Here is a 16,911-nt window from a genome sequence, read left to right as displayed (position 1 = left end):
ATAAGGCTATTGTGTCTTTCTGAACTTTCTGTGAGAGGTGAGGGTAAGTATTTAGTTTAAATAATTCTAGGAGGAATTGAGTTTTGTGGCTGGTGCGGAAAAATGGTACGTGTGGGGTAAATTAAGTTTTGAGGGGGGTAAAAAATGGTAGTTATTTAGTACCCAGTAAACAGATGACTTGAAATGCTTCATTGGAAATAGTTTATTACTAATGATACCTCCCCGACAGATATTTTTTTATTGTATTTTATAGCTATTAGCCAAACGTTGCTCTGCGTTTGTTAAACCAACTAGTAAATATTTATCGGGGTTTTATATTTTCTGTTCAATTATTTTCAGTGTAAGCCAATATAATTACCTCATTCTTTTATTCTAACTCAACTTGTAGGAATAGGACTTCTAGAATATGGATTCATTCCCACGACTAAATTAGTTTTTTTCATGTAAAATGGTGAACAAAAGACTATTAATTCTCCGCCTTCTTCATCTTCTTCTTCTTATCTAGCTAAACGTTGCGCTGTGTTTGTCACACCAACTAGTAAATATTTATCGGGCTTTTATTTTTTCCGTTCAATTATTTTCAGTTTAAGCCAATATAAAGCTAGGGGGGAGTAAAAATGGTAGTTATTTAGTACCCGGTAAAAAGGTGACTTAATGTGCTTCATTAGAAGTTGGTTATTGCTAATGATACCTGCTCGAAAGATATTTTTATGGCTCTAAAAATTGTACTCTATGCTTGCCCAGAGACACAATGTGGCTTTCCCACTATTGCTCTATGACCGGTATTCGAAACTACCTAGTTTAGTGCATGTATTAAATCAGTATTTTTTACATAGTGGAACGATAAACACATAACACATATCTCTAAAAAAGTGAAGATGGAGTATTTTAATAAAGTGTATTCACATAACAAGGTTATTGTAGCATTGAATACTAACATGGATAAGTACTTAAACTATGAAAAAATTACAAATGGAAGCACTATTGGAAATGTATGCATGTATTGTCATGAAAGTAAGGAATTGAATTTTTTTTGAATACCGAAAAAATTCAACTCTTATGTTGATGGTTATGCGAGATTGAGATCTCCAGAGATGATTGCACTCAAAGAGAATGCCAACATAAAAATAATCGTTGATGATAGAGGACAACTACTTGCTACGGTTGCAGGTAACACATTACGTACTGATACATCCAATTGTCACCTTTCGGGTATTAGCATTCAATGGAAGTTCAATAAAAAAAAGGCCTAATCTTCTACTAGTATCGTAAGCCATATCTTTTATACGTGTCGACACTGTTACCTGTGTAAAAATAATGTGATAATAGACTGTGAAATTGCTAAAAAAATAATAAGGGCATTGTAAGGAAATATCACTATGGAATATAAAGATGAATCGATGAAAAACAAAGCACCAGCAAACGTTACTACCATTGATCAAAAAGTCAATGGACCAAATAATACCAAGGACGAAAAGCATATTGAGCCTGTTGATGAGACACCAGTAAAAATTGTGTATGGCTCAAAATGGAATAATGATTATTGTACTGATTACGAACTAAGAGAAGACAATAGCTATAATATCAAGAGAGAACATGGTGAACTATTTTATGGAACAGATTCAAAATGTCCAAAGTTAATCATTGATATTAATGATGTATCATAATATATTTTTTGTATTAATATTCTACATAGCATTATTTCATTAAAAATACATTTTGCATTACATTGTTATGTGTTCATTATTTTTAGAGTAAGCTAGCATATCAAACGTTTAGAATGTCTAATAAACCGTAGGAGATGTAAGAAAAGGAGTTTGCATACATATATTGTCAGTCACATGGGATAACCTTGACAAAATCTTGGTATCAGAATTAATAAATTATTTATAATAATTTTTTGTTTGAAATTCATTTATAAAAAAATTGTAATCGAGTAATTAAAAAATTCTTTCTTGAATTTCTATGTTTGGTACACAATACTAAACTTTAATTAATGAAATTATGAAATAAAAGTGTAAGTAAGTAACCAACTCTTTCTTTAAGTGACCTTTTGGACACAAAATTCAGAAATTTCATTAAAAGAAATATAAAAATTGTAAGTAAGTAGTGAATTCTTCGTTTAATTCGCCTCCTGTATAAACAAAAGAGACACTTCATTCAATAAGTTATGATAAAATTCTAAGTAAGTAGCAAATTCTTTCTTGAAGTCACCTTTTGGATACACAATGCAGAAATTTCATTTAAGAAATTATGAAAAAATTGTAAGCAAGTAACTAACAAACTCTTTCCTGAAGTCACCTCCTGTATACACAATTCAAAAACTTCATTTAAGAAAATATGAAAAAATTGTAAGTAAGTAGCAAATTCTTTCTTGAATTCACCTCCTGTATAAAAAATAGAAATTTCATTCAAGAAATTATGACAAAATTCTAAGTAAGTAACAAACTCTTTCTTGAAGTTACCTCTTTGATACACAATGCAGAAATTTCATTTAAGAAATTATGAAAAAATTGTAAGCAAGTAACAAACTCTTTCCTGAAGTCACCTCTTGGATACACAATGCAGAAACTTCATTTAAGAAACTATAAATAAAATGTAAGTAAGTAAGTAACAAATACTTTCTTGAACTCACCTCTTGGATGCACAATACAGAAATTTCATTAGAAAAATTAATACAAAATTGTAAGTGAGTAGCAAATTTTTTCTTGAATTCACCGGCTGGATAAACAAAAAGACATTTCGTTCTAGAAATTATGACAAAATTCTAAGTAAGTAACAAACTCTTTATTGTTTTCACGAGTTAGATACACGATGTAGAAAATTTAATTCAAGAAACTATGAAAAAATTCTCAGTAAGTAACAATTTCTTTCTTGAAGTCAACTTTTGGATGCACAATATGGAAATTTCATTCAAGAAATTATGAAAATATTTGTAAGTAAAAAACATACTCTTTATTGATTTCACCCCTATGGTACAGATATTTCATTCAAGAAATTATGAAAAAATTGTAAGTAAGTAAGAAACTATTGTTTTCGCTTCTTGGATATACAATACGTAAATTTCATTCAATAAACTATGAAAAAATTTTAAACAAGTAATAAACTCTTTCCTGAAGTCACCTCTTGGATACACAATGCAGAAACTTCATCTAAGAAACTATGAAAAAATTGTAAGTAAATAAGTAACAAATTCTTTCTTGAATTCACCTCTTGGATAAACAAAAAAATTCATTTCATTCAAGAATTTATGACAAAATTCTAAATAAGTAACTAACCCTTTCTTGAATTCGCCATTGGGAAGCACAATACAGAAATTTAATTCAGGAAACTATGAAAAACACTGAAAACAAACTCTTTTTTGAACTCGCTTCCTGGACAGATAATATAGAAGTTTCACTCAAGAAATTATGAAAAAATTGTAAGTAAGTAGCAAACTGTTTCTTGATTTCTCCTCCTGGATGCACAATACAGATATTTCATTCAAGAAATTATAAAAAAAATTTTAAGTAAGTAACAAACTCTTTCCTGAATACACCTCTTGGATACTCAATACGGAAATTTCATTCAAGAAATTATGAGAAAATTCTAAGTAAGTAACAATCTCTTTCTTGAAGTCCCCTCTTGGATACGCAATACGATATGGAAATTTCATTCAAGAAACTATGAGAAAATTCCAGGTAAGTAACAATCTCTTTCTTGAAGTCCCCTCTTGGATACACAATACGGATATTTTATTCAAAAAATTATGAAAAAAGGAAAGTAAGTAATAAACTCTTAATTGATTTCACCTCTTGGATACAAAAAAAGACATTTCATTCAAGAAATTATGACAAAATTCTAAGTAAGTAAAAAAATCATTCTTGAATTCGCCGTTTGCATGCACAATACAGAATTTTCATTCTATGGGACCTCTACACATGATTAAACACGTTTTGAAACGACATGCTATTTGCTTGCCTATCCTTGGTACCTTTCCAAACGAGTGGGGATTCCCCACTGGTTCCTACACATTGCAAAAAAGTGAGCAGTACGAACGAGGATTCCCCACACAACTTTGTTTCAACTCCACGTTTTCAACCGGACTGGTTGTTTTTCTAGACAACACCCATTTTTTAGGGGTCAATCAGAGACAGCGGAGGTTGCTCAATATACGATAACTTGATTGGTGATTGGTTACACACCGCGACGGCGCATACATAGTGAGAGAGACATGCAAAGTCGACATAGCTTTATTTCATTTTTTAAGGTTAATTTAGACGAGGTTACGTGCGCGCACGTAACTTCGTCTAAATTAACCTTAAAAACTGAAATAAAGCTATGTTGACTTTGCATGTCTCTCTTACTATGTTTGCGCCGTCGCGGTGTGTAACCAATCACCAATCAAGTTATCGTATATTGAGCAACCTCCGCTGTCTCTGATTGACCCCTAAAAAATGGGTGTTGTCTAGAAAAAAACCAGTCTGGTTGAAAACGTGGAGTTGAAACAAAGTTGTGTGGGGAATCCTTGTTCGTACTGCTCACTTTTTTGCAATGTGTAGGAACCAGTGGGGAATCTCCACTCGTTTGGAAAGGTACCAAAGAAAGGCAAGCAAATAGCAAGTAGTTTCAAAACGTGTTTAATCACGTGTCGAGGTCCTATAGATTGAAATTTTTGTATTGTTCATGCAAACAGCGAATTTAAGAATGAGTTTTTTACTTACTTAGAATTTTGTCATAATTTCATGAATGAAATGTCTTTTTTTTGTATCCAAGAGGTGAAATCAATAAAGAGTTTGTTACTTACTTTCCTTTTTTTTTAATTTCTTGATTAAAATATCCGTGTTGTGTATCCAAGAGGGGACTTCAAGAAAGAGATTGTTACTTACCTGGAATTTTCTCATAATTTCTTGAATGAAATTTCCGTATCGTATTGCGTGTCCAAGGGGGGACTTCAAGAAAGATATTGTTACTTACTTAGAATTCTCTCATAATTTCTTGAATAAAATTTCCGTATTAAGTATCCAAAAGGTGTATTCAATAAAGAGTTTGCGACATACTTACAATTTTTTTTATAATTTCGTGAATGAAATATCTGTATTGTGTATCCAGGAGGAGAATTCAAGAAACAGTTTGCTACTTACTTACAATTTTTTCATAATCTCTTGAGTGTAATTGCTGTATTGTCTGTCCAGGAAGCGAGTTCAAGAAAGAGTTTGTTTGCAATGTTTTTCAAAGTTTCCTGAATTAAATTTCTGTATTGTGCAACCCAATGGCGAATTCAAGGAAGGGTTTGTTACTTATTTAGAATTTTGTCATAATTTCTTGAATGAAATGACTTTTTTTGTTTATCCAAGATGAGACTTCAAGAAAGAATTTGTTACTTACTTATTTACAATTTTTTAATAATTTCTTAAATGAAGTTTCTGCATTGTGTATCCAAGAGGTGACTTCAAGAAGGAGTTTGCTACTTGCTTACAATTTTTTCATAATTTATTGAATGAAATATTCGTATTGTATATCCAAGAGGCGAAAACAATAGTTTGTTACTTACTTACAATTTTTTCATAATTTCTTGAATGAAGTATCTGTATCCTAGAGGTGAAATCAATAAAGAGTTTGTTATTTACTTACAAATATTTTCATAATTTCTTGAATGAAATTTCCATATTGTGCATCCAAGAGTTGACTTCAAGAAAGAAATTGTTACTTACTGAGAATTTTTTCATAATTTCTTGAATTAAATTTCTACATCGTGTATCTAAGTCGTGAAAACAATAAAGAGTTTGTTACTTACTTAGAATTTTGTCATAATTTCTTGAACCAAATGTCTTTTTGTTTATCCAGCAGGTGAATTCAAGAAAGAATTTGCTACTTACTTACAATTTTATCATAATTTCTTTCATGAAATTTCTGTATTGTGTATCCAAGAGGTGACTTTAAGAAAGAATTTGCTACTTACTTACTTACAATTTTTTCATAGTTGCTTAAATGAAGTTTCTGCATTGTGTATCCAAGAGGTGACTTCAGGAAAGAGTTTGTTACTTGCTTACAATTTTTTCATAATTTCTTAAATGAAATTTCTGCATTGTGTATCCAAGAGGTAACTTCAAGAAAGAGTTTGTTACTTACTTAGAATTTTGTCATAATTTCTTGAATGAAATGTCTTTTTTATTTATCCAGGAGGCGAATTCAAGAAAGAATTCGCTACTTACTTACAATTTTTTCATAGTCTATTAAATAAAATTTCTGCATTGTGTATCCAGGAGGTGACTTCCGGAAAGAGTTTTTTACTTGCTTACAATTTTTTCATAATTTCTTAAATGAAATTTCTGCATTGTGTATCCAAGAGGTATCTTCAAGAAAGAGTTTGTTACTTATTTAGAATTTTGTCATAATTTCTGAATGAAATGTCTTTTTTATTTATCAAGGAGGCGAATTCAAGAAAGAATTCGCTACTTACTTACAATTTTTGATAATTTCTTAAATAAAATTTCTGCATTGTGTATCCAAGAGGTGACTTCAAGAAAGAGTTTGTTACTTACTTACAATTTTTTTCATAATTTCCTTAATTAAATTTCTGTATTGTGTATCCAAGAGGTGAATTCAAGAAAGAGTTTGTTACTTACTTACTTACAATTTTTTCGTAATGACATCCAATAACGGATGTTGATAAATAATTTATTCATTCTGATACCAAGATTTTGTCAATGTTATCCCATTTGTCTGACAATAGATGTATGCAAATTCCTTTTCTTACATCTCCGACGTTTTATTAGACATTCTAAACGTTTTATATGCTAGCTTACTCTAAAAATAATGAACACATAATAATGTAATGCATAATAAATTTTTAATGAAATAATGTTATGTAGAATATTAATGCAAAAAAATATATTATGATACATTATTAATATCAATGATTAAATTTGGACATTTTGAATCTGTTCCATAAAATAGTTCACCATGTTCTCTCCTGATATTATAGCTATTGTCTTCTCTTAGTTCGTAATCAGTAGAATAATCATTATTCCATTTTGAGTCATACACAATTTTTACTGGTGTTTCATCAACAGGCTCAATATGCTTTTCGTCCTTGGTTTTATTTGGTTCATTGACTGTTTGATCAATGGTAGTAACGTTTGCTGGTGCTTTGTTTTTCATCGATTCATCTTTATATTCCATAGTGATATTTTCTGACAATGCCCTTTTTATTTTTCTGGCAATTTTACAGTCTATTATCACATTATTTTTACACAGGTAACAGTTTCGACACGTAGACAAGATATGGTTTACGATATTAGTAGAAGAGTAGGCCTTTCTTTTATTGATCTTCCGTTGAATGCTAATACCCGTAAGGTGACGATTGGATTTATCAGTAGGTAATGCGTTACCTGCAACAGTAGCAAGGAGTTGTCCTCTATCATCAACGATTATTTTTATGTTGGCATTCTCTTTGAGTGCAATCATCTCTGGAAATCTCAGTCTCGCATTACTGACACCATAAGAGTGGAATTTTTTCGGTATTCCAAAGAACTTTAATTCCTTAGTGTCATGACAATGCATGCATACATTTCCAATAGTGCTTCCACTTGTACTTGTTTTATAGTTTAAATACTTATCCATGTTGGCATTCAATGCTACAATAACCTTGTTATGTGAACACACTTTATTAAAATGCTCCATTTTCACTTTTTTAGATATTAGTTATGTGTTTATCGTTCCACTGTGTAAAAAATACTGATTTAATACATGCAATAAACTAGGTAGGGTCGATAACCGGCCCTAGAGCAATAGTGGGAAAGCCACATTGTGTCTCTGGGCAAGCATAGAGTACAATTGTTAGAGCCATAAAAATATCTGTCGAGGAGGTATCATTAGCAATAACCTACTTCTAATGAAGCATATCAAGTCAACTGTTTACCGGGTACTAAATAACTATCATTTTTACTCTCCCTAGCATTATATTGGCTTACACTGAAAATAATTGAACGGAAAAAATAAAAGCCCGATAAATATTTACTAGTTGGTGTGACAAACACAGCGCAACGTTTAGCTAGATAAGAAGAAGAAGATGAAGAATACGGAGAATTAATAGTCTTTTGTTCACCATTTTACATGAAAAAAACTGATTTAGTCGAGGGAATGAATCCTTATTCTAGAAGTCCTATTCCTACAAGTTAAGTTAGAATAAAAGACTGAGGTAATTATATTGGCTTACACTAAAAATAATTGAATAGAAAATATAAAACCCCGATAAATATTTATTAGTTGGTGTGAGAAACACAGCAACGTTTGGCTTATAGCTATAAAATACAATAAAAAAGTATCTGTCGAGGAGTTATCATTACTAATAACCTATTTCCACTGAATCATTTCAAGTCATCTGATTACCGGGTACTAAATAACTACCATTTTTTACCCCCCTCAAAACTTAATTCACTCCACACGTACCATTTTCTCACACCACTCTTAAAATTCAAGTCCCTCTAGAATGATTTAAACTAAATACATACCACTACCTGTGGCAGACACTCCAGAATTGCTAAAAAGCCTTATTTATACTCAAATGTTTACCCAAATATTTAACACATAACATTTTTCCGTCCCATCCATAAAGCTCAATTCCTCCTAGAATTATTTAAACTAAATAGTTACTCCCGCCCTAGAAAGTTCAGAAAAACACAATAGCCTTACTGAACCCTTGTGCTACTGAACCCTTGTGCAACTTGACCCAACTTAAATAAACCTGCATGTAACCATACTCCCTTTAACTGAACCTTTGTGCAACTCAACCCTCCATTCAACTAATCTCCCTCAAAATCCTTTTCAGCCAGTTCTTGTTAAATTTTGCAACACAACCACATTTAACTAAACCCCGTGCAACTGAATCCTTATTTAACCGAACCCCCGTGCAACTGAACCCTCGTGCAACCCAAGCCCCATTTAACTCAACCCCCGTGCAACTGAACCCTCCATGTAACTGAACCCCTGTATAACCGAAACCCCGTACAACTGAACCCCCGTGCTACTGAACCCCCGTGCTACTCCACCCTAGTTAACTAAACCCCCGTGTAACTGTACCTCCTTTAACTGAACCCTCATGCAACTCAACCCTCCATGCAACTCATCTCCCTCAAAACACTTTTCGGCCATTTCTTGTTAAATTTTGCAACTCAACCACATTTTACTAAACACCGTGCAACTGAACCCCCTTTAACTGAACCCTCGTGCAACTCAACCCCCCGTGCAACTCAACCACATTTAACTAAACCCCGTGTAACTGAATCAAAATGTAACTGAACCCCCGTGCAACTGAACCCTCGTGCAACTGAACCCTCGTGCTACTGAACCCTCGTGCAACACGACCCAATTTAACTAAACCCCGATCAACACAACCCCCTTGAACTGAACACACGTGCACCTCCACCCGCCGTGCAACTCTTCTCCCTCTTAAAACTTTTCAGCCAGATCTTGTTTAATTTTGCATCTCAACCACAGTTAAATAAACACCGTGTAACTGAACCCCCTTTAACTGAACCCTCGTGCAACTCAACCCCCCGTGCAACTCAACCACATTTAACTAAACCCCGTGTAACTGAATCTGCATGTAACTGAACCCCTGTGCAACAGAACCCTCGTGCAACTCCAGCCCCATTTAACTCAACCCCCGTGCAACTGAACCCTCCGTGTAACTGAACCCCTGTATAACCGAAACCCCGTACAACTGAACCCTTGTGCTACTGAACCCTCGTGCAACTCGACCCCTTTAACTAAACCCCCGTGTAAGTGTATCCCCTTTAACTGGACCCTCGTGCAACTCAACCCTCCATGCAACTCATCTCCCTCAAAACACTTTTCAGCCATTTCTTGTTAAATTTTGCAACTCAACCACATTTAACTAAACCCCGTGCAAGTGAAACCCCCTTTAACTGAACCATCGTGCAACTCAACCCCCCATGCAGCTCAACCACATTTAACTCAACCCCGAGAATCCATTCGTGTATATAGGGGAGGCTACCTCCGGTCTATTCTTGGTACACAAAACCTTGGGATTTTCACGATCCGTCTTATAAACTAATGTAGTTCACCCATTTTTGACATTTTAAGCCCCCCACCAACAAGCTCAAGGTAAAAATTTGAATCAAACACTTTTAGGATATCGAGTGTCCCTACTGAAAAACTACTGAATTAAAAAATAAATTAAATTGATCATACGACCTGAATTATTTCATCAGATACGCTAGCAATCATAAACGATCCTTTTTGAAATTCTGCTAACAACATAGATGCTCAAGGTAAAAGTTTGAAACCACTTGTGTATTATACAGAACACATCGGAGAGGTAAAGCTAGGTCAACTCACAACGTCATTCTATCATCCTTAACGATTTTCATAGATTTATGTTGTCCCAAATTTATAACAAATTGCCTGAGTTAACAAGCCCTCGTTACACTCTATTTTAAACTGACAACCCTGTTCAAACATCACTTGTGTATTATACAGTACACAATCAACCCATCTCCCCCCAAAACACTTTTCAGCCATTTCTTGTTAAATTTCTTATTTCTTAACTATTTTAAATTGACATAACATCGAATTACTCGCAAATGCTAAAACTCTTTTTTTCTACTTTAATAGGATCGAATTTGCATATCCTATCTACCGACACAATCATATCAAACCTTTGTTTTCTTAATTCAGATAATGCGCTTGCCAAATGATGTTTTGAAATCGCTCCCTCTTGTAAAAAGGTTAAACGCATATGTTTCTATTTAAACTGATAAAGAAAGCTCATTTTAAGCACACGATGAGAAAATGACAGTTTTTTTTAATGAAAAGAACTGTTTCAAGGCATTTACAATCGTAACCAAAGGAGGGGGGATGATAGATTTTATTTAAATGGTAAAAAATAGAATACTTTGCGTTTTCTAACTAATATACTCATCGTATTTTTAAGGTTTTGTATTGTTGGAGGGGGGCGGGGGGCTAAGTCCCCCTGAAATTTGAATTTACTGGTAAATGCTTTTAATCTGGAAATAAATTAAATTCTAATGCATGACCATTTTATACAACATTTCAAGGACAAAAAAATGGATTTTGCCTCGAAAAACCGCAATGGTTGAGTTACATAATTTTATGCATGCCATCAAAACATGTTTGACTACTTTATATCATACCAGTTTTTTAAGAACGTGCAATTGAACTCATGACGTATATTCACTTTGCAATTGACAACAATAACGGAAAAAAAACCTGTTTGACCACATTCTACACTGCCAAATAACTAGTCTGGTAATCTGCCTTGGAAAGCTGCCAGGGAACGTAAAGGCTCTAAAATGGTACCTCTTACCCTACTATCAGATACCCAGGAATAAGAAAAATAACATAACAAATTGCAATCCATTTGTTCGTTGTGATTCCTTTCTAAAGAGACTGAGGTTCAGTTCCTAGTGTATTGTTGCAATATCTCTTAATTTGCTTGCAAATATCGTGATCTAAAAAAATATAGGCTTATCGGGAAGCATTAAAAAAAGAGATATGATACCTAGAGCATGCAATAAACCATTTTAAGATTCCTTTAAGATCCAAGATTACTAAGTTTCAGCTGGTAATGTAATAAAGACCCTATATTTGAGTTTTCCTTAATATTGGGACAAAAAAACTAACCCAATTTGTATATTATATATTTAAACAAAAAAAAAGAACTAAAAAAAACGTTTGGACTTCATAGGTTAAACCGATGGTATTGATCTCCGTTTCATGGTCCTTGGGCCAAAAAGTGCAATGTAAACCAGTCATACTGTTCTTCCGCACGCCTTGGCTGAGCTCACATTGTCATGCCACTGGTCTCCGTCTTTAACCAAACAATTGGTGACAGCAGGGCTTGAATCCCAACCTTCAAGGATGTACGATTATAAGTTCAATTAAATCAGCTCCACAATATATGTTAGGAGTTTCAAAAGCTTTTCAGATGTGAAACTAAGATATACGGGCTATATTGTTCAGTTCTTATATAAAATAAATAGTTTTTACCTGTTCTTATATTTCTATATTTTTATTTCATTTAAAATACACTTCAATAATTAAATTCCCGTCTTTTCTCGTAACCTACGAAAAAAAACAATTTTTTCAAAAAAAGAACGTTCAGAGCAAACAGACGCTTCTGGAATTCTTAAGAAATAAGCTACTCCCTATATTTAGGGTGGTGAAGATGTGATATGTCATCCTACCCTCTAATATTCTTACATTTGTTATGTTATAACTTTCAGCCCTGAACTTGTATCACCAACGAAGATCTTCTTCATCCGATTTTCTACAAAAGAGAGCTCATTATCCTATTCCTTCGTGCTAAGAACTGAGCTGTAATTCAATTGGTTTATTTTTGTATTTTCGCTAGCCGCTCACATTATACCTTATTTTTGGAGGAACAAATAGTACCGCCCTTTTTAAGCCTGATTGGTTTTTAAACATATTAAGCTGGTTTTAGCATCCAATGAATTTGTTTTGCATGATTGAGTTTTATTAGTCAAAACCTTCCTGTGAAGGGAGTTCAGATTCTTAATTACTTCGCATTAAAAACTACGCACTGCGGGTGAAAAATTACGATAATAAGTTGTATACCACGGAACTGACCCTCGCTTTGTGATTATTGTTCGTTTAATAAGAAAGTGTAATAAGGTAATCGTTCCTTTTTCGGTTTTAAAAAACGATCTAGATGGGTCACGCCTTAGGTAAAATTCGTTTAGGAACTTAACTTATTTGGGAAAACAATTTTCAAATGAATGGAAATACCCAATACCCTACTACTTTTCCTTTCTACGCGATTAAAAATAAAGTTAAGGTTTTTTTTGTGGTTGATTAAAAAAAAAATATACCAGTCTTTAGTTTTTGAAGCTTGGTTCCTTGGTGCAGAAATCTTAGGCTAGGAATCAAGGGGCTGGACACAAGTATCTGATTTCCAAATCGGTGCCGATTTAAAAAGAAATCGGCGTCGATTTGAACTTGACAAAATTTTCTAGTTTTCGGTGGGGATTTTCAAAATCAGCACCGATTTTTATTGTGATCATCACAAAAAACAGGAATGCACATTAACAGAAAATAAATAGTCAGCCAGAGATGTCTGTTGTGAAAAACCCCGAAACTGAGCAGATAATTAATTGAGATCTAAGGTGGTATCAATCATGCAGCTTTTAATAAACTCAAGTTGACTATTTTTGTACTTGATTTATAATTTTTAAAATTTCGTGTAATAATTTTTTTTAATAAATTTTCCTTACCGCTATCGTTTGTCCGCTGAGCTGCTGAAATCAGTGCCCGCAATCAGCTAGCTGTGCTCAGCTTTTGAGGGCCGGGCCCAAATGATGGGCCAGGGGGCTCACCATTCCACAATCTATGAAATCAATCCTGCAATAACTGAAAATATGAAGTATTTTTGAGTATTTTAACGTCTTCCACAACTCAAACGGCCCAACATTCTACAGCCCAATGAGTCTGTCTGATCTCTTAAATAAGGAACGGAGGAGATAAGTGAAGTTCCGCCCCGTATTGGATGAGTCTCCAACCTCAACCTCCCCCTCTCCTACTTTCTATGCTAAAGTTTTCTTCCTTCTGCCAACTACACCACCCCCACCCCCAAGACTTTAAAAAGGTAAATTTTTTTATGGGAAGAAAACATATTAGATATATCATAAATATCCAGTTATAATGCTAAAATACATACTCTGTGATAGATACAAAATTTCTTTGGCACACAAAATCCTATCGAGGTCAATTCCAAACAGTCGTGATCCCTTTGTGTAAGCAAGTGAAATGGTCAAAACACCCTTATTGGGGCTATTTTTTCAATCCATTCATTATTGTCAATCGCTGTCCACAAGTTATGCAAGCTGTCCATTGTTCATATGCAAGGTTTTTATCAGAGGTAATCGTATAGACTTTGAAAAAAGTCTCATTCGATTTATTAATTGAAAGTTCTAGATCCGTTTTTTGAAGTCAAGAGTAATCGGACAGTAAGCACTCAACCCCCATGCAATTAAAACTTGAAACTTTTTGCAATCAAAAACGAACAAAAATTAATTTAAAAAATTTTCCGAAAAATAATTTTTTCAAAGAAAAGTAAATGCCATTTTAAACTTAAGCTGAATAGATATTAAGACCTTTTAAAATTTAAACTCAAATAGACTAGAAATTAAATAAACAATCATAGCAAAAAAAATACAACAAGTAATAATATAAGTGAATAAATAGATCTTAAAGCAAGTAATGCTTAGATTGAATATGAAAATCAAGCTTAAAACGAAAGAAAATAGTTTGCTATTAAAGTATAAATGAAACTTAAAACGAACAGAAATTAAATAAACAATCAATGCGAACAAACACACAATATATATTAATGTAAATGAATAAATAAATTTCAAAACGAGTGAAATTTAAATTGAATATGCAAATAACGTTTGAATCGAATAAAAATAAATACAAACAAGAATTTGGGCATCACCTCGCTGCAGAAGCCTAAAACCTACTGCGTCATTGGCGCTTTACTGAAAACGAATTATATTACAAATGTTTTCTTTTGTACTTAATATTGAAAGTAAATATTAAAATTACAGTAAAATTTTTAACTGATGAGCTTTCAGCAATTAATATCACTATACATTCAATATTCAGTTTAATTTATTGGTTCTTTCCAAGATTGGCCAAGACAAATATAGTTTCACTATAAACGAAAATTTGGATACTGTCACCTTCTTGAGCTGCAAAAACCTAAAGCCTTCTGCGTCATTGGCGCTTCACTAAAAACGAATTACTCTTATATTACAAATTTATTCTTTTTCAGTTCTTACAGCATTGAAAATGAAAATAAAAATTACAGTGAAAAAAATATTGAACTGATGGATCTTCCAAAAATTAATATCATTATATATCTAATATTTAGTTGGATTTCGTTTATACTTTCCAAGACTGTTCAGGACTCGTATAGTTTTCAGTAAGGCGCCAATGACGCAGTAGGTTTTAAGCTTCTGCAGTGAGGAGATACCCAAACTTGTTTGGCGATACCTAAACAAGCATTATTCGCTTTAAGATGTATTTATTCATTTATATTATTACTTGTTGTATGTTTTTTGCTATGATTGTTTATTTAATTTCTGTTCCTTTTGGGTTTCATTTATTCTTTAATAGTAATTTCTGGTCGTTTTGAGTTTGAATTTTAACGTTTGAGTTTAAAGGTATTAATATATCCTTAGCTTAAGTTTAAATTTACATTTGCTTTTATTTTAAAAAATTTTTTTTTTGAAAGTTTTTTTTTTTAAATTAATAAAAACGAAGGACACCCTCTCCAGTTCAAGGTTGTGTGTATTGTTGTAATATTAAATTATCTTTATCATATGATGTCAAAATTTTAATATTCGAATTTTTTTTTAAACTTTTAACATATTCGACGTATTGGTCTATCTTATAATTATTATTCTATTAATTTAGCAGTATACACTAATGAGCTTGAAGGTACGGATCTTATTTTTCTAACATAACAAAAACAATACTAGTATTCCAGAACAATGAATTTGAGCAAGATCACCTTCACAGCTGACTCAACCTTTTTATCAGGGCTGCTTAATTGATTCCCGACTCTAGGAAAAGCAAGTAGTTAGTATAAGATAAGCTGTAAAAATACGAAATGATAAAGTTTTACTTAAACAAGCTTTTCAAAATTTATTTAAATAAAGAAATAAAATGTCTCAAATTTGTTTTGTAGACTCATGATGCGATTTCTTGGCTGAGGAGCAGAATAGCGATTTCTTGGCTGAGAAGCAGAAGCAGAACAAGCAGCAGAAGAGCTTGAATGAGCAGTAAGTTCTTTTAGTGAGGGATGAGCAATAAAGATAATTTATTGAAAACGAGCAAAGGGTTCTATTTCTTTTAAAATGTCAAAAAGGGGAGAAAAAAACAAGAGGGATGAACAACGCTTTTACTGAGTATAGAACTAACTTAAGGTTAAGAACCCTTGATTTTTGTTTTACCTTTAGAATTACAAGAAGCCACGTCTGTTGCAACGACTTTTTATGTAAAATTTAACGCCATTACACAAAAAGACGGCAACAGTATACATGCTCACACTAAGTTAGTTAAGAAACTTACTGCTCTACTCTAAATTCTTAGCCTAGAAAAGAAAAAGGACGTTAATCGATTGGAGATAAAAGACACATATCAAAAGAGAGAGAAACGGATAATTGCAAAGCACTCCAGGTCTTCAATTATATTGCAATTGAAACTTGCTCAAGAACTTTTACAAAAGACATGTAAAGAAGTGATAAAAAACATATATCAATAAAACACAAATATATTTTTAAATATGTACAGTACCAGGTAAATGTTATGTTTAGTATGCTGTTATGCTCAAAATTCATAACTTTGTATTAGTTATTGAAAGTTAAAATCTATATGAATATATGATTTTTTAAAATTTTGGTTCATTTTCTGTTCTTGGTTCAGCTAGTTGACAATATAATTCGTATATAATGTTTACTGCTACTTACCTGTCACTGCAGCACCAAGCCGCCTGAGGTCAACACAACCACGTACTCTCCTCCCATTCAGGTATGACCTGCTTTTCGTGGGCCCTAGATGGAGTATAAAATAAGCTACACAATAAAAAGACTATAGATAATTTTAATATTTCACAAGACTTGGCACAAAGCTTTTACTGGAGCACCAGGCGTTACAGTGGAATGGGGTCAGTTTCGGGGACCTATCAGCCACTTCACTGGGGGGACGGGATCTTTTCGGTACACAAGGTGGGAGAAGGAATGATTAGTAGATGGGATGTTGAAGGAGGGAGGAGCCAAATCTTTGGCGTAATTTTCCTCGGTGGGAAGAAAGGGATTCAAGTTTAAATTTCTTGAGGTAAAAGGAGTAAGGTAGAGGGGAACC

General features: G+C 33.0%; 1 protein-coding gene across 1 annotated transcript in view; it reads left to right on the top strand.

The window, feature by feature from the left end:
• Window positions 1–599, top strand: part of LOC148951417 (triokinase/FMN cyclase-like) — a 13,179-nt gene extending 12,580 nt beyond the window's left edge. The window contains exon 5 of the mRNA XM_089091095.1: window positions 585–599. Coding sequence (XP_088947221.1) covers window positions 585–599 — 15 coding nt within the window. The remainder of the gene's footprint in view (window positions 1–584) is intronic.
• The last annotated feature ends 16,312 nt before the right edge of the window (window positions 600–16,911 follow it).

This window comes from Artemia sp. Qi Xiang Cuo, chromosome 6, assembly GCF_049724085.1.
Source record: "Artemia sp. Qi Xiang Cuo chromosome 6, ASM4972408v1, whole genome shotgun sequence".
NCBI classification, from domain to species: Eukaryota; Metazoa; Arthropoda; class Branchiopoda; order Anostraca; family Artemiidae; genus Artemia; species Artemia sp. Qi Xiang Cuo.
This window is presented reverse-complemented; position numbering and strand designations above follow the sequence as displayed.